At 40.1% G+C, this 27,590-nt stretch overlaps 1 protein-coding gene across 3 annotated transcripts in view; it reads left to right on the top strand.

The window, feature by feature from the left end:
* The first annotated feature begins 307 nt into the window (after positions 1-307).
* ASCC1 (activating signal cointegrator 1 complex subunit 1) overlaps positions 308-27,590 on the top strand; it is a 92,007-nt gene continuing 64,724 nt past the window's right edge. The window contains exons 1-5 of one of the 3 annotated variants that reach the window (XM_065893845.1): positions 308-406; positions 2,230-2,374; positions 3,540-3,639; positions 7,516-7,613; positions 9,441-9,619. In XM_065893845.1, coding sequence (XP_065749917.1) covers positions 2,263-2,374; positions 3,540-3,639; positions 7,516-7,613; positions 9,441-9,619 — 489 coding nt within the window. In that variant the 5' untranslated portion in view covers positions 308-406; positions 2,230-2,262. Of the gene's footprint in view, positions 407-2,229; positions 2,375-3,539; positions 3,640-7,515; positions 7,614-9,440; positions 9,620-27,590 lie in introns of those variants that run through there. The other 2 variants (XM_065893844.1, XM_065893846.1) reach the window with 2 other exon arrangements.

Consider the following 27,590-nt stretch of genomic DNA (forward strand, 5'->3'; position numbering starts at 1 on the left):
GCTTATGTTCTTAAAAAGAATCCTTCCTTTTGAAAATGTCTCCGTATCAAAAAGACGCTGAAGGAAGTACCCTGGTACAATGGCAAATTATTACAAGCAATCATTAAACTCCATCATCAAGAAGTCATACCAAAGAGCTGGATTACCATTCAAAAAGATGCTGCAGCTAAAAACAGGTCGGGTGGAAAGAAAGGGGCAGAAGAGCGGAGGGGTCAGAATGCCAGCGGTTCATCCCCCGACCCCGGTCCCCAGGGGGCGACATCGGCGCCGCCCCACTGCGCAGGCGCCAACCTTCGGTCCGCATGCGCACTAGTCTGGTGCGGCCTGAGGAAATTTCCTCTTACACGCCCTCTGCGGCAGGCTCCTGTTTCTCCACCTACTTTCTCCATTTTACTAGTCCCTGCAGGTAGGATCCCAGGGATCAACTCCCTTTCCACCAAGCTCCCGAGGGTCCCTGAGCCCTCGACCACTTACCTCTGCGGCTTTGGCAAGTTCCTCTACAGCCCCGCCCCCAAGGCCAACCGGAGCGGCCGCGTTTACTGCGACGAGAGCGGCGGCGTGCTCGAGGCCGCGGCGTGCGCGTGCCCGTGCAATGGTGGGCGTGGTCGGGGCGGAGAGGCGCTGGGAACGCTTTCTCGAAGAGGCCTTCCGGATCTTTCGCTTGCTGTGCCTACGGAGGTTTTCCTACCGCAGTGGAGCCAGTTTCTCTTCGCTCGCTTTGACGTACTCGTTTTATTTTGCTCGCTTTTATGATTCAGGGTTTCATCTCCCCCCACGACATTGCAGGCCTTCTGCTTTCCTCTCTCTTTCTCTCTCCAAACCACCGCGAAGCAGGGTGAAATTGGTTTTTTTCCCGTCATTCCTAATGCAGTCTCGTAGCCCAGGGCCGTAGAGGAAAGGCAGATGAAGGATTTCCTGTCTCTGAGACAACCCTATATCTGCCCCCAGAGCTCAGTCTGAGGCCCGATCTTAACATTAAAGTCTGTTTTGGTTTTTTTTTTGCGGTACGCGGGCCTCTCACTGTTGTGGCCTCTCCCGCTGCGGAGCGCAGGCTCCGGACGCGCAGGCCCAGCGGCCATGGCTCACGGGCCCAGCCGCTCCGCGGCATGCGGGATCCTCCCGGACCGGGGCACGAACCCGCGTCCCCTGAATCGGCAGGCGGACTCTCAAACACTCGCCACCAGGGAAGACCTGGAAGCCCTAAAGTCTCTTTTTGTGGAGAGTTTTTTTGTGTGTGTGAGAGGTCCTGGGAAATTGGGCACTAGGGTATAATGTTATTAAACTATTGCTAATTATACTGCCTCTTCCGACATTCAAGTCTGTTTACCTTTTATATTGTTATTTCTCACAACACGAAATCTCCTCTTGGTTCAGTAAGTAGATTACCAATTAAAGTGACTTACTTGCTGAGATTGGATTGCGCACTTAGTAAGAATTGATTTTTTGGGGGGGAACTCTTAAGTTATTTTGGGCTTCAAGACCATCTAACATACGTGGTAGAAACACTGGTTAAACATAACCACAGCTAACCCGTAAGGAACCTTTGTTTCCTAAATTACTGATTCATTAAATGGTGACTGGAAACGTGGCTTCTCTGTGAGCGATGTGGAGTTTTTGAGCAGTTACCTACGGAAATCGGATTCTTCCCCTCAGCAATGTGTTGGTTTAGAGAACCATGTTGGTTAAGTCATATTTTAACTTTGTTTTGATAGGCAACTGGATCTAATTGTTGGATATATATTTCTAGCACCTCTAAAAGAATTTAGGGTTTTTTTGGTCCTCCCCTTGAGGATAAGTGTTTTAAATATCCCTAATTCTCTTAAAGGTTGTGCTAAATAGTGAGGGTAAGACACTTTGCAAATGTTTAGATAAGCACAGAAGGTTGCATTTTACTCTCTTTAGGTTAAAGTAATGAAGAGATCTCTAGTTTCTCTTTCAAAGTCATGGATGGGCTCAGTATCTTTTAATCATTTTTTTTGGGAATGCTGAATAGCTTACAAATTACTGTCTAGAGTGTACCAGGAGTGGAGTAGTGTAGTGGAAAATGCAGCAATTGATTTAAAACAGCTTCTAGATAGGGGAAATCTAGTGGAAACAATGCTGCATTTGCTTAGGATGTACTGTGAACTGATGCCCAATTATGTCCTTTTAGGCTTACATAAAGATCCACATAATAGAGGTAGGGTTTTATGATTAAAACAAAAGGTAAGGTGATGGTTTATTTTTCAGTATTCCACAGGACTGTTGTTTGGAGAAAGTATCATGGAAGTTCTGCGTCCACAGCTTATAAGAATTGGTGGACGGGTTTACAGGAAGAATCCCATCCAAGAGCAGACTTATCAACATGAAGATGAAGATGATGACTGTTATCAAGGTAATCCTGGTTGATCTTTGGTCAGATTAGAAGTAAAATGTTCTCCGTATTGTAGAAGCAATTCTTTGTTTCAGTGTATTTCTGTGTGAGCACTGAAATTTGAGATGTTTGGCCTCTTATAGCTCCCTTTGTGTTGACGTCTGAGGGGACAGATGAGTGAGTTTGATGAGGTGTTCTCAGTTCATACATCAGGTTGTGTCTCATCTTTGTGCAGAGGCTTAAATGTAATATGGGGTAATTTTAGTTAACTATTAATATTAACCATTAATAATCTGTGGCAAAATGAAGTTCTTTTATCTGTAAAGCTATGAAGTAATTTCTATAAATTATTGAAATAAATGAACATGTGCCCAGTGTTAACTGTTGTTATTATTGTTGTGTTGTAATTTTTCTTTTCTTCTTTGCAGTCATATACAGGCAGTTTCAAATACACAACCAACATTATTACTACTTAAAATAGGGATAATTTTTAAGAAGCAAACTAAACCGTTGAGATGGGCAATATTTTCAGGCTAATTAACTTGGACTTGGGTTTAATGCACAAATAGGGCCTTTCAGGTTCTCTGCTTCCTTTTCCTTTTGGTTTGTAAGCTTTTCCATTAGGCCCTAAGCCTTGGGGAATAGTCTTCCCCTTGGTCCTCCCTGCTGTTTCCCTTTTGCCTTGGGGCTTTGAGCTCCTTTATTTCACCCTCCTCCTTTCTCTTTGTCTTGGCTGTATGGAGTAAGTTCTCCAGTATCACTCCTACCTCATTCACTGAAGTGATTTTGTGTTTTAATACTAAAAACCACTGAGTTGTACATTTTAAGAGGATGAGTTTTATGTTACATGAAACACATCTCCAAAAGAAAAAAACAGTACAAAAAATGTTACTGTCTTAGCTTTCTGGGAGAAAACAGTTAAATAGTGATATGTAAATACTCCTTTTCCACGGTTCCAAGATTGGAAGATTTAAAATAGTCATGTGTTTTTTATTCTTTATTTTTCTTCTAAGAGCAGGTCAGAAGGAATATCAGAGCAGTGTTCTGTAGTGTAAAGTGTATGACTGTTTTTTTTGTGTGTGTATTGCTTTTTTTAAACCTTGAGAGTGGTTGGACAGCTGGTGAGAAAGCAGACTGTTGTCCATAGAGCAGCAGCTCTGAGCGAGATGTTACCATTTCTCTACAGGTCTCGTGGAGTGTGCAGAAGAGTCCTGTGAAGGCTATGAGGTGGTGCAGACCCCACAAGGTTTCCGGTGTACTCTGAAGGCCCCCAGCCTGCTCTACAAGTGAGTGAGGCCCCCGGCAGCTTCACGGGAAGGCATTTCTAGGAAACATAGCAGGAAGTGGATTCTTCTCTTTTCCACACTTATTGCAATGCTTGATTACTAGTAATAAAATGGTTTAGTGTTTAATGTCCTAGAATTTCTAAGGACTGATTGTAGATCAGTTTCATCATTTCACATGTGTCACCAAGTCCTGTTGATTTTGCTTCTTAAATATCTTTTGAATCTACTTATCTCTTTCTTTACAGCCACCCTGCTGCCTTGTCTGTGAATTACTTGAAGTAGCCTACTTACTGGTCTCTCCACATTGATTCTTGCTCTCTCTTCCAATCAGTTCTTCACATTGAGGGCGGAATGATCTTTTTAAAAGGCAAACCTGATTATTTTACTACCTTTGCTTGAAATCCATTAACATCCTTCCTCTGAAGATGGAATTCTCTTCCATTAGAGCAGTGGTCAAAATCTTGAACATGAGTTAGCCAGCCTTGATTTTTCAGTCTCAGTTCACACCACTGTTTCCCTGGCTTCGCACTTAAGCTTAACTGGTTTTCTTCAGTTTTTCACATGTGCCGTGTTCCTTCCTGCCTTTGAGCCTTGGCATATGCTGCTCCCTTTGCCTTTTAATCTCTCCTGTTCCTTAGCTAGTTTTATTCTCTTTCCTTAGGGAAGCTTGCTTTGACACCGACATCCCCACCGCCATATTGATTACCCTTCTATACGTTTTCATAACACCCTCTACTTTTCCTTTGTAGCATTTCTCAGTCTTATGTTTATATTTATTTGTGTGCTATTTGATATTTTTCCCACTAGATGGGAAGCTTCTTGAAGGTAGGAATGTGTCCTGTTATTCTCCAGTGCTTGTCAAATACTGATGTGCGTTTTCCAGCGTTATCGTTATATGTAAATTGCTTGGAAGCTTTGCCATCCCTTCAGTCTGTGCTTGCTTGCTTGCGTGATGGACCACATTCTCTTATTAACCACTAATACGGTTAGCTTATGTGGCTGACTGGCTTCTTTTGGGCTTGTGCCTCTGGAGATAGGCTGGTCTGGGAAGTCATAGATTTTTTTTCTGTGTTGTACCAGATGAATAAAGTCTGTCCTTGATCCTCTATGAGAGGAGATCTACAAATATGGAATCATATACCTTTAAGCTCCAAGAGGCAAGTAGTTTCATTTTTGTCAACCTTGAGAATCTTCTGAAACACCTATTAAGGATGAAATTCTTATGGAATGTGGCTGAATGCGAAACCAGATGTTAATCCTGACAGCTCACTTTTCTCTGAGGTTCCGGTGACATTTTCTTCTAAGAAACATGATTTTAGAAAGTTGTGGCTTAGGTTCCTGATAAAATCAATGCAACATGTCTTCCTTAATGTATATATTTGCTACTGCTAAGGTGTGTAAAGATTCCTTAAATATCTGATTCTAACTTGATGACCTTTTGAATTCTATATATTCTAAGTACTCATTTTGTTCCAGATGACTTGCAACTTAGATTAGGTATTGGTTCTGCTAAATCCTAATTAATAGATAATATTTACTAGGAGGACTCCTTCCTCCCTCCCTCCCTTCCTGTCTTATTGAGAAACAATTGTCATACAAGGAAGATTTCTTTCTTATGAATCATTTATGTAAAGTTATTTGGATCAAGGAAGAGATTACTTAACCAAAGTAATTTATAATCAAAGCCTAATGGTGATACACGTGTGCACGGACTGGATCTAATACTGTGGTTCTCAACTTCAGGTGCACATTTAAAGCTCCTGGGGAGCTTTAAAAATTCCTGATACCTAGGTGCACCCCAGACCAGTTGAGTCCAAATCTCTGGGAGCTGAACCCAGGCATCATTAGTTTTTGTAGCCCCCCAGGTGATTCCAGTGTGTAGCCAAGATTGAGAACCACTTGATCTGGCAGGAATTTCCACTTACATATTCAATAAAGGAGTCACCCTTTCACTGCATATCTTTTATTGTAGTGAGTGTTTTAGACTTTCCATGTAAACCTCTTTTGGGTCTGGTACTCTTAACTGTAAGGATGCTGTCATGGGCTTAATGAGGATGGCATGGGCTGTACTGAGCTATGTGTCAGTCACTAGGAAGCCCTTTTATATATGATCACATTTAATCCTTAAAACAACCTTATGTTACTTAGGTATTATTCACTCCATTTTTATAAGTGAGGAAATAGGTTTAGAGTGGTTAAATGACTTGCCCAAGGTTTGATTCTAAAGCGTCTTTAACCTCAACCACTTCCCTAAGGTGCCTGGACTATTAATAACACTTTGAGCCAACTACTTAGGGTAAGTTTGTCCACTAGCCGTGTGCTAACAAACAAGAGCCTGGTTGAAAGCTCCCCTTGTTGATAAGGCCTGGAAAGGCAAGGGCCTGATGGAGTCGGTGCTGCACAGTCCCTAGCCCAACACAGAGAAAAACCACATTGAAACTGTGGAGTTCTCGTCCTCTTCTAAACATCTTGTTTTATAAAAATCTGGCTTACTACAGTAGATCTTAATGGAAATAACCAGGCTTGGTTATCCCCATGTAAAAAACAAATGCAAAGTTTTAGACATAGTCACCCATGCTGTTGGATACTGTAATTGAAATCATAGAAGCTGAAATACTGTTGATGAGGAAGTTTTATCTCTTAACTATGGTCCTGTGGTGGTCTCTTAGTGCTTTATAGACTCTGAAACTTTTCTCCTGGGATCCGGTAGTCTCATTTGCTTTAACACATCTAATTACTATGGGTTTCAGAAGATAACCTTGGATTGTCAGAATTATTTATGCTAGGAGGCCCAGGCAAGTAATGCAAATGAGCCAGCAGATGATTGAGGTGCAGTCAGTGAAAGACAGTAGGGAGGGACAGGGTTTGTGATGAACTCATATTCCACTTTTAGGAACGCGCTCATGTTCCAGCCTATTTTTGCCATGAGTAGTCAGATCTCCCAATTTTTCAAAAGAACTTAGAAATCTATATTTTTAGGTAAAATTTCCCAATTTTTACGTGAACTCTCCCAAACAAAACATGCCTATGTGTTTGAATTCAACCTGAGGATTACCTCTTTACTCTCTGTGCTTGAATCTGTCCTGACTGGTGAACCCTGCTCTTTGCTAAGCTCTTTACCTTTATTTAATTAATCAAGGATAATTCCCTTAGGATGAACTCATAATGTAATTTTTGCTCTCTAAGAGAACGAGGTTTTCCCCCTTCAAACTGTAGACCCAGTCAAGTGCCCTGTGAGACTGTGCCAGCTTTCCTTTCACTGAACTGCAGACCCAGATTTTGAACGTAGTTATTTATTTATTTTTGGGTGTGTTAGGTCTTTGTTGATGCCCGCGGGCTTTCTCTACTTGTGGCGAGTGGGGGCTACTTTTCGTTGTGGTGGCTTCTCTTGTTGTGAAGCATGGGCTCTAGGCACGTGGGCTTCAGTAGTTGTGGTGCGTGGGCTTCAGTAGTTGTGGCTCGCGGGCTCTAGAGCCCAGGCTCAGTAGTTGTGGCACACAGGCTTGGTTGCTCCGTGGCATGTGGGATCTTCCTGGACCAGGGCTGGAACCCGTGTCCCCTGCATTGGCAGGCGGATTCTTAACCACTGCACCACCAGGGAAGTCTCTGAATATAGTTTTGAGAAGCAAGCAGGCATTGAGCATAGTTATTCTTTCTACGTGGTTGAATTGGCTGTAGGATATCATTTTGCCAATGAGTGTAATGCAGTATGTTCTATAAAGCTGTATGATTTGTAATTTCCCCTACAGATACTGAGTTTTTACTGAAGCACTTTTCTATGAGGGAGTGTCTCTGGCCACGTATGATTTAAACATGATGGAGTTCTTTATTCTTGAACATTTTGATTTACGTTAATTAATTTTCTTTATATTATAGGCATATAGTTGGAAAGAGGGGCGACACTAGGAAGAAACTAGAAGTGGAGACCAAAACTTCCATAAGCATTCCTAAGCCTGGACAAGAAGGAGAAATTGGTGAGACCCAATATATATGTTATATTTGGAATCACTTGTGTGTGTGTATGGAATAATGTGACCCAACTGAGGTGTTTGGTGACTATATTCTTTACGTGGTTCTGTAGCTATTGGCCTTTTTATATCAGTGTCAGTCTCCCAAATGAAGAAAGATGTAGTCATACAACCTTATCTTGATTAAGTACCTGGGCCTTAATTTTATACTTCACCATGCACTGATGGAATAAAGCTTCCAGATTTTGTTGTGGACGAGGAAATTTCTTTCATGCTTCAGTAGCTTGAAATGAAGTTGTGAATTATTTCAAGTTAGAATTAGAGAAAACCAGTGGGATCAGCAAATTTGAAATAAAGTTCAGACCTTTCCATATTGTTCTCTGTTTTTATCTTGCTTTGTAGACTAGGAAGGAAATAGTAAGAATAATAATTAAAACAACAACCTGATTCAAATAACTAGTCAGGTGAGGAAGAGTAGTTTAGCAATAGAAATTACGTCAGAAAGTGTCTGTACTAAAGCAACAATGTGAACCAAGGGCATAGGCTTGTGTTGTAAAGTGGCTTTGAGTGAGAGGCACTGGAGGGACAGAATTTTAAAAAACTCATCCTAAAGCAGTAGGACTTCTTCAATGTCAAATAAGTGCAGCAGCCTCCAATAATCCATTTTCCATAATCACTCATAGGTTGTATTAAGTTTTAGGAGAAAAAAATAAGTACTCTTTTCATTTTGTGCTGTGTAAGAATAATCACTGTGGCAGGTAAGTAGCAGTTGACTTTAGAGCAGTGCTGTCCAGGAGAACTTTCTGTGATTGTGAACATGTTGTGTATCTGCACTGTCCAGTGCAGGAGCCACTAGCCACACGGGACTGTGATTACTTGAAATGTGGCTAGTGTGACTGAGGAACTGAATTTTAAATACTGCTTCATTCTAATTCATTTAACTTTTAATTTAACTAGCTGCGTGTGGGCTCCTGTTTTGGACAATGAAGTGCTAGAATTTTCCCCAGCCCCTTGGTAACTTCAGCAAACTTTAGCTTTAGGACTTTAATGACATTTTTTAAAAAATTAATTAATTAATTAATTTTTGGCTGTGTTGGGTCTTCGTTCTGCATGCGGGCTTTTCTCTAGTTGTGGTGAGCAACAGGGGCTACTCTTCGTTGCAGTGCGCGGGCTTCTCATTGCAGTGGCTTCTCTTGTTGTGGAGCACGGGCTCTAGGCACGCGGACTTCAGTAGTTGTGGCACGTGGGCTCAGTAGTTGTGGTTCACGGGCTCTAGAGCACAGGCTTATTAGTTGTGGTGCACAGGCTTAGTTGCTCTGTGGCATGTGGGATCTTCCTGAACCAGGGCTCGAACCCGTGTCCCCTGCATTGGCAGATGGATTCTTAACTGCTGTGCCACCAGGGAAGTCCCTGTACAGGTTTTTTCTTTGAACACCTGTTTTTACTTCCTTTGAGTTTCTATCTAGGAGTGAATTCCTGGGTCACATGGTATTTTTCTGTGTACCTTTTCAAAGAACTGCCAAACTTTTCCATAGCAACTGTACCATTTTACATTCATACCAGCAAGGTATGAGGGATTGCTTGTAGCTTTTGAACTCATTTCTCTACTTCATCAGATGGCCTTGAGGTTATTCTGCTTTTAAACCTCATTCTGCTTAGACTGAATTCATTAACAGCTTTCTTACCCTTGGTACTGTCCCCTGTTAAGAATTATGTACACATTCATGACAATTTTATTCTCCAGAGCTGACAGTTTCAAGAGGTCACCTATTTTACAACCATTTGATGGTCCTTGAGCATTTTAATATTTGCCTTTTTTTTTTTTGCTTACAGTAATCACTGGCCAGCATCGAAGTGGTGTAATTTCAGCCCGAACTCGGATTGATGTTCTTTTGCTCACTTTTAGAAGAAAGCAGCCCTTCACTCACTTCCTTGCCTTTTTCCTCAATGAAGCTGAGGTTCAGGAGCGATTTCTGAAGTTCCAGGAGGAAGTACTGGAGAAGTGCTCCATGGTAAGCAGCAAACAGAACAAAACAAAAAGTTAAAGAAAAAATATAAAGAAGAGTACAAAAATGACTCATAATTCAAACAGTAGAAAGATACAAGTCTCTTCTCCCACTGAAAAAGGGAACCATTTCTAACGGTTTCTTTTAATTCTGAACTGCAAAAAATATATAGACATATAAGCACATAAGTTTCTATGTTACAGAAATATCCTTTAAAGGATGTTGAAGACACAAAGGGATCATCCTAATATCCACACTATTCTGCACTTTGTGGGTGTATTTTTATGCATTTTAACGCATGTATAGATTTCTGTAGCCACCTACCACAATCAGGATACAGAAGAGCTCTACTCCCCCAAAAAACTTCCTCGTGTTGTCTCTTACAGTCACCTCTTCCTCACCCCATACTTTGGCAATCACTGATCTCTTCTTGGTTACTATAGTGTTGTCTTCCTGAGAATGTCATATAAGTGGAATCATACAGTATGTAACCTTTTGAGATTGGTTTTGGCTTTCAGGTTCATCTGAGTTGTGGTATGTTTCACTAGTTTGTCCCCTCTCATTAATTTGTTTCCAGTTTTTGGCAGTTATGAATAGAACTACTATAAACATCTGTGTACAGGTTTTTATGTGAACATAGTTTTCATTTCTTTAAAGTAAATATCCAGGAGTGGGATTGCTGGGTTATATGGTAGGTATATGTTTAACTTCATAAGAAACTACCAAACTGTTTCTCAGAGTGCCTGTACTATGCATTCCCATCAACAGCATAAGAGAATTCCAGTTGTTCTGCACCCTTGCCAGCATTTGGTGGTGTTGGCATTTTCATTTGAGCCATTCTAATAAGTGTGTAGTTATATGTTATTGTGTTTTTTTTGGCTGCATTGGGTCTTTGTTGCTGTGTGTGGGCTTTCTCTAGTTGCGGCGAGCAGGGGCTACTCTTCATTGCAGTGTGCAGGCTTCTCATTGTGGTGGCTTCTCTTGTTGCAGAGCACAGGCTCTAGGTGTGCGGGCTTCACTAGTTGCAGCACTTGGGCTCACTAGTTGAGGCTCGTGGGCTCCAGAACGCAGGCTCGGTAGTTGTGGTGCATGGGCTTAGTTGCTCCGTGGCATGTAGGATCTTCTCCGAGCAGGGATCAAACCCGTGTCCCTTGCATTGGCAGGCAGATGCTTTTTTTTTTTTTTTTTTTTTGCGGTACACGGGCCTCTCACTGTTGTGGCCTCTCCCGTTGTGGAGCGCAGGCTCCGGACGCGCAGGCTCAGCGGCCATGGCTCACGGGCCCAGCCGCTACGCGGCATGTGGGATCCTCCCAGACTGGGCCACGAACCCGTGTCCCCTGCATCGGCAGGCGGACTTTCAACCACTGCGCCACCAGGGAAGCCCAGCAGGCGGATTCTTAACCACTCTGCAACTAGAGAAGTCTCTCTTATTGTGGTTTTAATTTGTATTTCTCTAATGGCTAATGATGTTGAACATTTTTTTTTATATGTATTTATTTATTTTTGGCTGTGTTGGGTCTTCGTTTCTGTACAAGGGCTTTCTCCAGTTGCAGTGAGCGGGGGCCCCTCTTCATCGCGGTGCATGGGCCTCTCACTGTCGCAGTCTCTTGTTGTGGAGCACAGGCTCCAGACTTGCAGCCTCAGTAGTTGTGGCTCACGGGCCCAGTTGGTCTGCGGCATGTGGGATCCTCCCAGACCAGGGATCGAACCCGTGTCCCCTGCGTTAGCAGGCGGATTCTCAACCACTGTGCCACCAGGGAAGCCCTGAGCATCTTTTTTAATGTGCCTTTTTGCCATTCTTTTATCTGCTTTGGTGAGGTATTCTTATCTTTTACACAACTTAAAACTGTTTTCTTACTGTTGAGTTTTGAGAGTTCTTTTATATATATTCTGGTTACAAATCCTTTCAAAGATATGTGATTTCCAGATATTTTCCCCAGTCTGTAGCTTATCTCTTCATTCTCTTATCAGTGACTTTTACAGAGTAAAAGTTTTAAATTTTGATGAAGTCCAATTTATTAATTTTTCTTTTATGGATTGAACTTTTGATGTCATATATAAGAACTTTTTGCCTAACCCTAAGTCACAAATGTTTTCCCTTAGAATTTTCATGGTTTTGCTTTTTTATATTTAGATCTGTGACCTAGTTAATTTTTGTGTAAGTTGTAAAGTTTAGGTCGGGGTTCATTTTTTTGCATATGGATGTCCATGCTGTGCTTTCTTTTTATGTATTTATTTAAAATTTACTTATTTTATTTATTTTTATTTTTGGCTGCATTGAGTCTTCGTTGCTGCACGCGGGCTTTCTCTAGTTGCTGCGAGCGGGGGCTGCTCTTCCTTGCGGTGCGCAGGCTTCTCTTGTTGTGGAGCAGGGGCTCTAGGCTCCCGGGCTTCAGTAGTTGTGGCATGCAGCCTCAGTAGTTGTGGCTCACGGGCGCTAGAGCACAGGCTCAGTAGTTGTGTGACACAGGCTTAGTTGCTCTGTGGCATGTGGGATATTCCCAGGCCAGGGCTCGAACCTGTGTTCCCTGCATTGGCAGGCAGATTTTTAACCACTGCGCCACCAGGGAAGCCCCATGCTCTGTTTTTTAATCCTGTAATAAAGAGAGGAATAAAAGCATGTGGAATAAAATAGAAGTGTGGTTAGTATTTATTTATTTATTTATTTAGGTTCTTGAGACAGATGGACATACATCTGATTCTGGATTCCTCTATCTGTGTAGACTTGAGCAAGTGAACCTCTCCAAATTTTTACAGCCTGCTTTGGAGAGTTGTAGGAAGGATTAAATGAGATAACATATAGTACTCAGCATGGTGCTTGATACAGAATAAGCATTTAATAAATGGTGACTGCTACTCCTGATATTTTTATGGCTGGTTAGGTTAAAATTGTTAGTATTACTTGGAGTATTCAGAGTAGGTGAGTGCTATATTTGATAGCTGTGGGCAAGGTCAGTGAAAATGTTTTTGGTGAAAATTTTTACAAAATCCTTTCTTCCTTCTCTTTTTCCCTTCTCTTGTTTGTCCTGTCCACATTGCTCAAGCTGGGTCTTAGGTTTTAGAATATAGTGAGATATAGGTATGCAGATATAGAAGTATTAGAATCCAAGTACTTTTATGGGACAGGGGGTGACAGTTGGTCAACTTAATTATTTAAGAAGGAGGCTATGATGGTGAGAAGATTCAGACTGGGCAAATGTGAGTAGACAGTATAGAATTGTATAATCTATTTTTAGATGACTTCTTTGGCATTTATGTGCTTGAACAAAGGTACATTTATAAGTTCAATACACAAATACTATATATGTGTATGCATACATATATATGATTATTAAACCGTCAGAATATTACTAATTGTCATTAGTAAACCATCAGTATCTTTTTTCCTCTTAACATTTCATAGCAAGATGATTTCATTCTTAGTGGGAGTGGAGGGTCGGGTAGGAGAAGATCAAGAACGCTGAAGTTATAAAGACACAGATGTAGAGAATGGACTTGAGAACACGGGGTGGGGGAAGGGTAAGCTGGGACGAAGTGAGAGAGTGGCATGGACATATGTACACTACCAAATGTAAAATAGATAGCTAGTGGGAAGCAGCCTCATAGCACAGGGAGATCAGCTCGGTGCTTTGTGACCACCTAGAGGGGTGCGTTAGGGAGGGTGGGAGGGAGACGCAAGAGGGAGGAGATACGGGGATATATGTATACATACAGCCGATTCACTTTGTTATACAGTAGCAACTAACAACAATGTAAAGCAATTATACTCCAGTAAAGGTGTTTAAAAAAAAAAAGTGGAAGTAAATTTTGTGGGGGTGGTGCTGGTAAGTTTTGGAGTTGTTTTGCCTTGTAAATACCACTTACTGAAGCTCAGTGATTATTTATTTTTTGGAGTATTACAAATACTTGATATTTGACAAGCAGATTATAATAAATTAGCCTTTTTCTTTCTGTGTGTGTGTGTATATGTGTGAACAGTTTCTCAGTTTTCTTTTGGATCCTGACAAGGGCTGACAGGGAGCAAATATTGGAATGATTACTTTAACTCAGCTGGAATGAGATTGGCCACTATGAATGTCATGCTGGCCTTAATCAGTCCAAAGTACTTCCTTCCTGCTTTCAGGGAGACTCCATACTGACATTGTCTTCTTCCTGCTTTTATTTTATTTATTTATTTATTTATTTATTTTTTTAACATCTTTATTGGAGTATAATTGCTTTACAGTGGTGTGTTAGTTTCTGCTTTATAACAAAGTGAATCAGTTATACATATACATATGTTTCCATATCTCTTCCCTCTTGCGTCTCCCTCCCTCCCACCCTCCCTATCCCACCCCTCTAGGTGGTCACAGAGCACCGAGCTGATCTCCTTGTGCTATGCGGCTGCTTCCCACTAGCTATCTATTTTACGTTTGGTACTGTATATATGTCCATGCCACTCTCTCACTTTGTCACAGCTTACCGTTCCCCCTCCCCATATCATCGAGTCCATTCTCTAGTAGGTCTGTGTCTTTATTCCTGTCTTACCCCTAGGTTCTTAATGACCTTTTTTTTTTTTTCTGAGGTTCCATATGTATGTGTTAGCATACGGTATTTGTTTTTCTCTTTCTGACTTAACTTCACTCTATATGACAGACTCTGGGTCCATCCACCTCACTACAAATATCTCAATTTCGTTTCTTTTTATGGCTGAGTAATATTCCATTGTATATATGTGCCACATCTTCTTTATCCATTCATCCGATGATGGACACTTAGGTTGCTTCCATGTCCTGGCTATTGTAAACAGAGCTGCAATGAACATTTTGGTACATGACTCTTTTTGAATTATGGTTTTCTCAGGGTATGCCTTCCTGCTTTTAAATCAAGTCCTGCTAACAGCAGGGAAGTAAGCACAGCATAAAAGTGTTAATAAGAGACCATTATCTACTTATTTATTTATTTATTTATTTGCGGTTCGCGGGCCTCTCACTGTTGTGGCCTCTCCTGTTGCGGAGCACAGGCTCTGGACGCGCAGACTCAGCGGCCATGGCTCACTGGCCCAGCCGCTCCACGGCACGTGGGATCCTCCCAGACCAGGGCACGAACCCGCGTCCCCCGCATCGGCAGGCGGACTCTCAACCACTGGGCCACCAGGGAAGCCCTATCTACTTACTATATGGAAGAAGGTTTTTACTGAATTTCATTCTGATGTTAGAACGACAGATGACGGTAAAACCATGTAGGCGTTTTCCACTGGTACTCTGCTTTTTTTTTTTTTTAATATAAATGTATTTATTATTTATTTTTGGCTGCATTGGGTCTTTGTTGCTGGACGTGGGCTTTCTCTAGTTGCGGCAAGCGGGGCTGCTCTTTGTTGCGGTGCATGGGTTTCTCATTGTGGTGCTTCTCTTGTTGCGGAGCATGGGGTCTAGGCACGTGGGCTTCAGTATTTGTAGCACGCAGGCTCAGTAGTTGTGGTTAGAAGGCTGTAGAGCGCAGGCTCAGTTGCTGTGGTGCATGGGCTTAGTTGCTCCAGGGCATGTGGGATCTTCCCGGGCGAGGGCTCGAACCCATGTCCCCTGCATTGGCAGGCGGATTCTCAACCACTTCGCCACCAGGGAAGTCCCTGGTACTCTGCTTTTATTTTTCCAACTTAGCAGAGTTCCTTTGTAGAAACTTTGAAGAATGTATGCCTGTTCATTGAGATAGCAGTTGTTTCCTGAAAGACTATGTGGCCCTCAGTCTTGTTTTGATTTCTCTGACACTCATTTGACATCTCTGATGAGAGTTTCATCATCTCTAAAATAGGAGTGGTCTCAGCATTCTCTTACATATAAGAAAAAGATGACACCTCTTGGTATAAAGTTGGCTCATACGTTTTTGAATTTACATATGTATGTATTATATACATTTATTAAAATTAAGTTACACACACTGTTTTGTAACTACCTTTTTGATTTTTTTTGGCCACGCCATGCAGCTTGTGGGATCTCAGTTCCCTGACCAGAGACTGAACCCGGGCCCCAGCAGTGAGAGCCTGGAATCCTAACCACTAAGCCACTAGGAACCTCCCTACTTTTTCGATTTAACAACATGTTTCAGGTCAATATAAGTAAATCTAATTGCTGCTTCTAATTGCTATGAAGTATCCTAGTCTATGAATGTACCCTAACTTATTTAATTAATACCCTATTGATGGACCATTGAAAGAAATTATTTCTATTAAATAATGCTATAAAGAACATTTTTGTAAATGCATCTTTGTGTTCTTGGCTGATGGTTTCTTTGAGGTACATTTTGGGATAATTTCTTAGAACTGGAATACATGGGTTAAGGGAATGTAAACTTAAAATTTTTTGATAGTTTTTTCCATTTTATTTTAAAAATCTGCCTTTTTGAGTTACAACTTACAAACAATATAATGCACCCATTTTAAGAGTATGCTTTGATGAATTTTGACAGACATGTACAACAGTGCAACAACCATCAAAAACAAGATGTAAACATTTCCATCACCCCAAAAAGTTCCCTTACACTACCTCTTTGCAGCCACTTCCGCTTCCTGCTATCTAATCTCCTACTAGTGATTCCAGGCAACCACTTATCTGCTGTCTGTTACTACTGGATTTCCCTTTGTTAGAATTTCATATAAATGGAATTATGCAGTATATAGTCTTTTTTTTTTTTAATTCTTTGGTCGCACTGTGCAGCATGTAGGATCTTAGTTCCCCAACCAGGGATCAAACCCACGCGCCTTGCATTGGAAGCACAGAGTCTTAACCACTGGACCACCAGGGAAGTCCCCAGTATATAGTGTTTTGAGTGGCTTCTTTTTTGTTCAGCATAACATTTTTGAGCATCATTCATGTTGGTGTGTGTTACAGTAGTTCATTTCTTTTTATTGCTAAGTATATTCCTTTGCATGAATGTACCAAAATTTGTTTATCCGTTCAACTATTTGGGTGGTTTCTAGTCTTTGGCTCTTATAAATGAAGCTATTTTAATCATTTGTACAAAAATCTTTGTGTTAAGTATATGTTTTTATTCCTCTTGGGCAAGTACTTAGGAGTATAATTGTTGGATCAAGTGCAGATATATGTTTAGTTTTATAGAAAACTTAGAACTATTCCCAGCGTGGTGGTGCCTCTTCCTACCACAAATGATATATGAGAGTTTAGGTTGTTCCACATTCTTGCCAACATTTGGTGGTGTCTTTTTTATATTTTTAATTGAAGTATTGTTGATTTACAATGTTTTGTTAGTTTCTGGTGGACAGCAAAGTGATTCATTTATACATACATATACATATTCTTTTTCATATTCTTTTCCATTATGGCTTATTACAGGATATTGAATATAGTTCCCTGTGCTATACAGTAGGACCTTTTTGTTTATTTATTTTGTATATAGTAGTTTGTATATGCTAATCCCAAACTCCTAATTTATTTCTCCCCAATCACCTTTTCCCTTTGGTAATCATAAATTTGTTTTCTGTGTCTGTGAGTTTGTTTTATAAATAAGTTAATTTGTATCACATTTTAGATTTCATATGTAAGTGATACCATATGATATTTGTCTTTCTCTTTCTGACTTACTTCACTTAGTATGGCTAGGACCTCCAATATAGTGTTGAATAGAAGTGGTGAGAGGGGACATTCTTTCCTTTGTTCTTGATCATCGTAGGGGGAAAGTATTCAATCTTTTATCATTAAGTTTAATGTAAGCTGTAGGGTTTTTACCGATGCCCTTTATCTGGTTGAGGAAATTCCATTCTGTTCCTAGTTTGCTGAGAATTAAAAAAAATCGCAACTGGGTATTAAACTTTGTTAATCTTTTTTTGTTTGTTTTTGTGGTACGTGGGCCTCTCGCTGCTGTGGCCTCTCCTGTTGCGGAGCACAGGCTCCGGACACGCAAGCCCAACGGCCATGGCTCACGGGCCCAGCCGCTCCGTGGCATGTGGGATCTTCCCGGACCGGGGCGCAAACCCGTGTCCCCTGCATCGGCAGGCGGACTCTCAACCACTGCGCCACCAGGGAAGCCCCCTTTAACCTCTTTTATGTGGAATATTTCATAGCCGTTCTGACTTTTATGTTATTGACATATTTGAAGAATGCATCTCTTCCAACCTTTTTGAAACAACAGAGCATTCTTTTTCGCATTTGTCTTATGTTTTGTCTTTGTCCTCATGTTTAAGTTGATATTATGTTTTCTCAGTTAGAGTACTGCATAGGTGATGTTGTGTCCTTCTGAGGATATCACACCTGGGGACATACAGCATTCATCTGTTTTTCGTACGTGATGTTACATCTAGTCAAGATATTGCCCAAATTGCTTCTAAGTATAATAACTGTATTTTATATCTTCCTTGCAACTAATAAGCACTCTGCAGGGAGATACTCTAAGAACATGCAAATATAGTTGTGTCTTGGTATCTGTAGGTGGTGGTTCCAGGATCCCCTGTGGATACCAAAATCCACAGATGATCAAGTCACATATAAAATGGCATAGTATTTGCATATAACCTACGCACATCCTCTTATATACTTTAAATCATCTCTAGCTTACTTATAATATCTAGTACAGTGCAAATGCTATGAAAATAGCTGCCAGTATGTGGCAAATACAAGTTTTGCTTTTTGGAACCTCTGGAATTAAAAAAAAAAAAAAAACCCCAGGCTTAGCATCCACTGGTGATTCTTACCTGATTTTTAAAAAATTAATTCGTTAATTAATTAATTTATTTATTTTTGGCTGCATTGTGTCTTTGTTGCTGCACGTGGGCTTTTCTCTAGTTGCGGTGAGCGGGGGCTACTCTTCGTTGTGGTGCACGGGCTTCTCATTGCAGTGACTTCTCTTGTTGTGGAGCATGGGCTCTAGGCTCATGGACTTCAGTAGTTGTGGCACGCAGGCTCAGTAGTGGTGCCTCGCAGGCTCTAGAGTGCAGGCTCAGTAGTTGTGGCACATGGGCTTAGCTGCTCTGCGGCATGTGGGATCTTCCTGGACCAGGGCTCGAACCTGTGTCTCCTGCACTGGCAGGCGGATTCTCAGCCGCTGTGCCATCAGGGAAGCTCCTTATCTGATCTTTACCATGATGATTGCAAAATGTTTCTAGCGCTTGTTCTACATTTAGTATTCAGCTTTCTACATTCTGTTGTAAGTAGGGGACCTTTCTTCTCCCCTTACTTTTATTTATTTATTTTTAAATCTCTTTTTATTTTTTATAAATTTATTTATTTTATTTTTGGCTGCGTTGGGTCTTTGTTGCTGCGCATGGTCTTTCTCTAGTTGCAGCGAGCAGGGGCTACTGTTCCTTGCGGTTCACAGGCTTCTTCTCATTGAAGTGGCTTCTCTTGTTACAGAGCCCGGGCTCTAGAGCACAGGCTCAGTAGTTGTGGCACATGGGCTTAGTTGCTCCGTGGCATGTGGGATCTTCCTGGACTAGGGCTCTAACCTATGTCCTCTGCATTGGCAGGTGGATTCTTAACCACTGTGCCACCAGGGAAGCCCCTCCCCTTACTTTTAAATTTATTTGTTATTCGTGTGATTTCATAAATTATATTTTTTTCTCAAGGGCTTATAATTTACTGTTGTGCTTAATTATTTTGGTGCTTAAATTGTCTCAGGTTTATTTCAGGGTCCTCTCAAACCTTTTCTGGGGATGCATCTTCCTTGGCCTGTATTTGTGCTTTTGTTCCAGTTCTCCTGTATGTGTGTACACACACACACACACACACACACACACACACACACACACACACACACACACACGGCTGCTTTTAAATGCCTTAATTTCTCTAAGGTCTCACCCCAGTGCTTCCTCTTAGAGCTTTAGTTGTTCTCTTGTATTCCTCTGCCTGTAATCTCTTGTCCCCAGGCACCTGAAGATCTGCTGTCTCCTGTAGTTCCTTCTCTCCCTCTGCAGGTAATTAACATTTCTTATAGTGGCCTCCAACCTGATAACCAGATTATACCACTGTTCCAAACTGCACTCCAAGTTAGGCAAGACAGAAACCATTTCCTCAGGCAGCCTCCTAACAAGCCAGAACATTGCAAACAACTTTCACTCTTCCTTCTGCCCTGATGGAAGAGCAGGAGTTGTGTGGCTTCCTTCTGACCTGTTGTAATGTCCTAGGGAAGGGGTTTAGGGTTTAGATGAAATTTCCTACCATTTTGAGTGCAGCTTTCCTTTGGTTAGGCATTTGCTTGGTTGTTGCCGATTTTTAATTGGTTTCTGGAGTTTTCCCAAAGCTGCTTTGGTCTGTATGTTATTGTTTATTTGCTGTTTCTGTCGGGGAATAAGGGCCTGGATCTTCTCAGTGTGCCATCTTGCTAATGTTGCTCCAAGTTTGTATAATTTTAAGGCATTATTTTCTCAAATATCTTTTTTCTTCCCTTTTCCTCGTCTCTGTAACTCTAATTTCACCTGTATTAGACTAATTGATGTTGGTGTACAGATTACTGAAGCTCTGTTCATTTGCTTTCCAGACTTTTTTTTTCCTCACTCTGCTTCAGTTTGGATAGTTTCTGTGGCTGCGTATTCAAATTCACTGTTTTTTTCTGAAGCGTCTAATCTGTTCTTAATCCCATCAAATGGAATTTTCATTTTTGCACTTATTTTTTTAATCTCTTGAAGTTCCATTTGTTTCTTTTTGATATTGTCTTTTTTCCTCTTCAGTATCCTCACGTTTTCCTTAAAATAGTTAAGCTTGTAAATAATAGCTATTTAAAGTCATTATCTGCTAATCCATTAGTATAATATTATAGCATTCTAGATCTATATCTGTTGATGGATTATTTTTTGCCATGTAATGTCTGAAACATTTATATTAACATATTTCCATACAAATAACCCAAAGAAAGTTTAGTATTAGTTTTTTTTTGAATTTTATTTTATATATTTTTTTATACAGCAGGTTCTTATTAGTCATCAATTTTATACACATCAGTGTACACATGTCAATCCCAATCGCCCAGTTTAGCCCACCACCATCCCCACCTCCCCCGCGGCTTTCCCCCCTTGGTATCCATACGTTTGTTCTCTACATCTGTGTCTCAACTTCTGCCCTACAAACTGGTTCATCTGTACCATTTTTCTAGGTTCCACATACATGCATTAATGTACGATATTTGTTTTTCTCTTTCTGACTTACTTTACTCTGTATGACAGTCTCTGGATCCATCCACATCTCAACAAATGGCTCAGTTTTGTTCCTTTTTATGGCTGAGAAATATTCCATTGTATATATGTACTGCATCTTCTTTATCCACTCGTCTGTTGCTGGGCATTTAGGTTGCTTCTATGACCTGGCTATTGTAAATAGTGCTGCAATGAACATTGGGGTGCATGTGTCTTTTTGAATTATGGTTTTCTCTGGGTATATGCCTGATAGTGGGATTGCTGTATCATATGGTAATTCTATTTTTAGTTTTTTAAGGAACCTCCATACTGTTCTCCGTAGTGGCTATATCAATTTACATTCCCACCAACAGTGCAAGAGGGTTCCCTTTTCTCCACACCCTCTCCAGCATTTGTTGTTTGTAGATTTTCTGATGATGGCCATTCTAACTGGTGTGAGGTGATACCTCATTGTAGTTTTGATTTGCATTTCTCTAATAATTAGTGATGTTGAGCAGCTTTTCATGTGTTTCTTGGCCATGTGTATGTCTTCTTTGGAGAAATGTCTATTTAGGTCTTCTGCCCATTTTTGGATTGGGTTGTTTGTTTCTTTAATATTGAGCTGCATGAGCTGTTTATATATTTTGGAGATTAATTCTTTGTCCGTTGATTCATTTGCAAATATTTTGTACCATTCTGAGGGTTGTCTTTTTGTCTTGTTTATGCTTTCCTTTGCTGTGCAAAACCTTTTAAGTTTCATTATGTCCCATTTGTTTATTTTTGTTTTTATTTCCATTTCTCTAGGAGGTGGATCAAAAAGGATCTTGCTGTGATTTATGTCAAAGAGTGTTCTTTCTATGTTTTCCTCTAAGAGTTTTATAATGTCCAGTCTTACATTTAGGTCTCTAATCAATTTTGAGTTTATTTTTGTGTATGGTGTTAGGGAGTGTTCTAATTTCATTTTTACATATGTAGCTGTCTAGTTTTCCAGCACCACTTATTGAAGAGACTGTCTTTTCTCCATTGTATATTCTTGCCTCCTTTGTCATAGATTAGTTGACCATATGTGCGTGGGTTTATCTCTGGGCGTTCTATCTTGTTCCATTGATCTTTGTTTCTGTTTTTGTGCCAGTACCATATTGTCTTGATTACTGTAGCTTTGTAGTATAGTCTGAAGTCAGGGAGTCTGAGTCCTCCAGCTCCATTTTTTTCCCTCAAGACTGCTTTGGCTATTTGGGATCTTTTGTGTCTCCATACAAATTTTAAGATTTTTTGTTCTAGTTCTGTAAAAATTGCCATTGGTAATTTGATGGGGATTGCGTTGAATCTGTAGATTGCTTTGGGTAGTACAGTCATATTCACAATACTGATTCTTCCAATCCAAGAACATAGTGTATCTCTCCATCTGTTGATATCATCTTTAATTTCTTTCATCATTGTCTTATAGTTTTCTGTGTACAGGTCTTTTGTCTCCCTAGGTAGGTTTATTCCTAGGTATTTTATTCTTTTTGTTGCAATGGTAAATGGGAGTGTTAATTTCTCTTTCAGACTTTTCATTAGTGTATAGGAATGCAAGAGATTTCTGTGCATTAATTTTGTATCCTGCAACTTTACCAGATTCATTGATTAGCTCTAGTAGTTTTCTGGTGGCATTTATAGGATTCTCTATGTATAGTATCATGTCATCTGCAAACAGTGACAGTTTTACTTCTTCGTTTACAATTTGTATTCCTTTTATTTCTTTTTCTTCTCTGATTGCTGTGGCTAGGACTTCCAAAACTATGTTGAATAATAGTGGTGAGAGTGGACATCCTTGTCTTGTTCCTGATCTTAGAGGAAATGCCTTCAGTTTTTCACCATTGAGAATGATGTTTGCTGTGGGTTTGTCTTCTATGGCCTTTATTATGTTGAGGTAGGTTTCCTCTATGCCCACTTTCTGGAGAGTCTTTATCATAAATGGGTATTACATTTTGTCAGAAGCTTTTTCTGCATCTAATGAGATGATCATATGGTTTTTATTCTTCAGTTTGTTAATATGGTGTATCACATTGATTGATTTGCATATATTGAAGAATCCTTACATCCCTGGGATAAATCCCACTTGATCATGGTGTATGATCCTTTTAATGTGTTGTTGGATTCTGTTTGCTAGTATTTTGTTGAGGACTTTTGCGTCTATATTCATCAGTGATATTGGTCTGTAATTTTCTTTTTTTGTAGTATCTTTGTCTGGTTTTGGTATCAGGGTGGTGGTGGTCTCATAGAATGAGTTTGGGAGTGTTCCTGCCTCTGCAATTTTTTGGAAGAGTTTGAGAAGGATGGATGTTAGCTCTTTTCTAAATGTTTGATAGAATTCACCTGTGAAGCCATCTGGTCCTGGCCTTTTGTTTGTTGGAAGATTTTTAATAACAGTTTCAATTTCATTACTTGTGATTGGTCTGTTCCTATTTTCTGTTTCTTCCTGGTTCAGTCTTGGAAGTTTATACCTTTCTAAGAATTTGTCCATTTCTTGCAGGTTGTCCATTTTATTGGCATAGAGTTGCTTGTAGTAGTCTCTTAGGATGCTTTGTATTTCTGCGGTTTCTGTTGTAACTTCTCCTTTTTCCTTTCTAATTTTATTGATTTGAGTCCTCTCCCTCTTTTTCTTGATGAGTCTGACTAATGTTTTATCAATTTTGTTTATCTTCTCAAAGAACCAGATTTTAGTTTTATTGACCTTTCCTATTGTTTTGTTTCTATTTCATTTATTTCTGATTTGATCTTTATGATTTCTTTCCTTCTGCTAACTTTGGGTTTTGTTTGTTCTTCTTTCTCTAGTTCCTTGAGGGGTAAGGTTAGATTGTTTATTTGAGATTTGTTTTGTTTCTTGAGGTAGGCTTGTATAGCTATAAACTTCCCTCTTAGAACTGCTTTTGCTGCATCCCGAAGGTTTTGGATCGTTGTGTTTTCATTATCATTTGTCTCTAGGTTTTTCTGATTTCCTCTTTGATTTCTTCAGTGATCTCTTGGTTATTTAGTAACTTATTGTTTAGCTTCCATGTGTTTGTGTTTTTTACGTTTTTTTCCCTGTAATTCATTTCTAATCTCATAGCTCTGTGGTCAGAAAAGATGATTGATATGATTTCAATTTTCTTAAATTACCGAGGCTTGATTTGTGACCCAAGATGTGATCTATCCTGAGAATGTTCTGTGCGCACTTGAGAAGAAAGTGTAATCTGTTGTTTTGGGATGGAATGTCCTATAAATATCAATTAAATCTATCTGGTCTATTGTGTCATTTAAAGCTTCTGTTTCCTTATTTGTTTTCATTTTGGATGATCTGTCCATTGGTGTAAGTGAGGTGTTAAAGTCCCCCACTATTATTGTGTTACTGTCGATTTTCTCTTTTAGAGCTGTCAGCAGTTTTCTTATGTATTGAGGTGCTTCTATGTTGGGTGCATATATATTTATAATTGTTATATCTTCTTCTTGGATTGATCCCTTGATCATTATGTAGTGTCCTTCCTTGTCTCTTTTAACATTCTTTATTTTAAAGTCTATTTTATCTGATATGAGTATTGCTGCTCCAGCTTTCTTTTGATTTCCATTTGCATGGAATATCTTTTTCCATCCCCACACTTTCAGTTGGTATGTGTCCCTAGGTCTGAAGTGGGTCTCTTGTAGACAGCCTATATATGGGTCTTGTTTTTATATCCATTCAGCAAGCCTGTATATTTTGGTTGGAGCATTTAATCCATTCACGTTTAAGGTAATACATCAATATGTATGTTCCTATGACCATTTTCTTAATTGTTTTGGATTAGTTTTTGTAGGTCCTTTTCTTCTCTTGTGTTTCCCACTTAGAGAAGTTCCTTTAGCATTTGTTGTAGAGCTGGTTTGGTGGTGCTGAATTCTCTTAGCTTTTGCTTGTCTGTAAAGCTTTTGATTTCTCCATCGAATCTGAATGAGATCCTTGCTGGGTAGAGTAATCTTGGTTGTAGGTTCTTCCCTTTCATCACTTTATCATGCCACTCCCTTCTGGCTTGTAGAATTTCTGCTGAGAAATCAGTTGTTAACCTTATAGGAGTTCTCTTGTATGTTATTTGTCATTTTTCCCTTGCTGCTTTCCATAATATTTCTTTGTCTTTAATTTTTTCCAATTTGATTACTATGTGTCTCAGTGTGTTTCTTCTTGGGTTTATCCTGTATGGGACTCGCTGTGCTTCCTGGACTTGGGTGGCTATTTCCTTTCCCAAGTCCAGGAAGTTTTCGACTATAATCTCTTCAAATATTTTCTCTGGTCCTTTCTCTTTCTCTTCTCCTTCTGGGACCCTTATAATGTGAATGTTGTTGCGTTTAATGTTGTCCCAGAGGTCTCTTAGGCTGTCTTCATTTCTTTTCATTCTTTTTTCTTTAATCTGTTCCACAGCAGTGAATTCCACCATTCTGTCTTCCAGGTCACTTATCCATTCTTCTGCCTCAGTTATTCTGCTATTGATTCCTTCTAGTGTAGTTTTCATTTCAGTTATTGTATTGTTCATCTCTGTTTGTTTGTTCTTTAATTCTTCTAGGTCTTTGTTAAACATTTCTTGCATCTTCTCAATCTTTGCCTCCATTCTTTTTCCGAGGTCCTGGATCATCTTCACTATCATTATTCTGAATTCTTTTTCTGAAAGGTTGCCTATCTCCACTTCATTTAGTTGTTTTTCTGGGGTTTTATCTTGTTCCTTCATCTGGTACATAGCCCTCTGCCTTTTCATCTTGTCTATCTTTCTGTGAATGTGGTTTTTGTTCCACAGGCTGCAGGATTGTAGTTCTTCTTGCTTCTGCTGTCTGCCCTCTATTGATGGATTTTTTTACCTGCTTATGGGGTCACATTTTTCTGCTTCTTGTGTATCTGTTAAATTTTTATTGGGTAGTGAACATTGTGAATTTACTCCGTTGGGAGCAAATCTTGTTTTTTCTCTTTAGAGAGTCTGAACCTTGGTTCTGGAAAATAGCTACTTGTGGATCAGCATAATCATTCCAAAGCTTGTATTTAAGCCTTTTAAGGGCAGATCTGGAGTATTCCTTTCTCTAGGGCTAGTTTAGCTTCACTCCTAAGGTGTGTCCCTACTGGAATCTCTATTCAGTGCTCTGTGTATTCAAGCGTGGTGTCTCTACTCTGGCTGGTGGGAACTTGAATGTTAGCATGCTGTTTGAGCTTTGGGTATTGTTAGGCTTACAGCTCCCCAGTAGTTGTTTTTCATCTGGTCTTGTGGATTTCACCCTGTGTATGTGCAGATTGTCCTTCAGCCAAAGTCTCAAAGAGAGTTTTATGCTGATTTCTGGAGTCCTTTTTTTTTTTTGGCTTCCTCCTCTTCAGTGCTTGGTCCTACAAATTTTATTTGCCTTTGCATCACCAAATTCCAGAATTGAATTGAATTGTCCCCTCAGTTCACTGGGATCATTGGGCTCTGTTTGGGTTCCCCACTCTGTGCCCCTATGTGGAAATTGTCTCCATTCAGAAAGCCAAGATGGGGCTCAGTCTGTCTAGCTCCATCTGTTATCCAGTGTCTGAAAACATTTGTTTTATGTGTTTTATCTAGTTTTCTAGTTTTTTTTTTTCTTTGCGGTACGTGGGCCTCTCACTGTTGTGGCCTCTCCCGTTGCAGAGCACAGGCTCCAGACGCACAGGCTCGGCGGCCATGGCTCACGGGCCAACCACTCCGCAGCATGTGGGATCTTCCTGGACTAGGGCATGAACCCGTGTCCCCTCCATCGGCAGGCAGACTCTCAACCACTGTGCCATGAGGGAAGCCCTAGTTTTCTAGTTATTGATGGCAGGAGGCAAGTCCTGTAGGAGTTAATTCTTCATGGACAAAAGGAGACATACATTTTAAAATTAGGATATAATTCATATAACATAGGTGCACAGTTCGGTGGTTTTTAGTATATTCACTACATTATGCAACCATTGCCACCATCTAATTCTAGAATATTTCCATAACCCCATAAAAGATAGCTCATACTCATTAAGCTGTCAGTTCCTATTGCCCCCTTTTCCCAGCCCCTAACAACCACTAATCTACTTTCTGTCTCTGTTAATTTGCCTATTCTGAATATTCCATATAAATGGAATCATACAATATGTGGCCTTTTGTCTCTGGGCATCTTTCACTTACAATGTTTTTAAGATTTATCCATGTTTTATCATGTAACGCTACTTCATTTTCTTTTTATGGCCAAGGAATATTCCATTGTATGGCTCTACCACATTTTGTTTATGCATTCATCACTTGATGAATGTTTGGGTTGTTTCTACTTTTGGGCTTTTATGAATAATGCTGCTATCCATACATGTTTTCTTATAATAATTTGTAATATTGTAAACAAGGCTGAGTTTACCATTATTTTTATTTACTTAATTGACCTTGATCTGATAAAAAATAGCTGTTGTGTTGTGCTAGACAGTGTTCTAAGTGCCTCCTATGCTTATTTTGTTTAATCTTCTGTCCATCCCTGTGAGGTAGATACTGATTTTCCATTTTACTGATTAAGAAAGTGAAGTTTAGAGAGGATAATTTTCCCAAGGTACCACAGGGTACCACAGCTAGTGGTTGCCACCATGCTAAGTCAGATAGATGATGCAAAGTTGTGTAGGACCTAGTAATGGCTGTAATTTATATAATCCAATAGAACAAATAGCTGAAATTAGTCCTGGGAGTCACTGTGGGAAATTATTTGAACAGAAAAAAAAAAAACAGACTGTTTAGGGACTTTCCTGGTTAAGACTCAGCACTGCCAGTGCAGGGGGCACAGTTTCAATGCCTGATTGAGGAACTAGGATCCCACATGCTGCATGGCATGGCCAAAAAAAACCCCCCAAAAAACAACCCTACCAAAAAATAACTGTTTAAA

Source organism: Phocoena phocoena, chromosome 16 (genome assembly GCF_963924675.1).
Source record: "Phocoena phocoena chromosome 16, mPhoPho1.1, whole genome shotgun sequence".
NCBI classification, from domain to species: domain Eukaryota; kingdom Metazoa; phylum Chordata; class Mammalia; order Artiodactyla; family Phocoenidae; genus Phocoena; species Phocoena phocoena.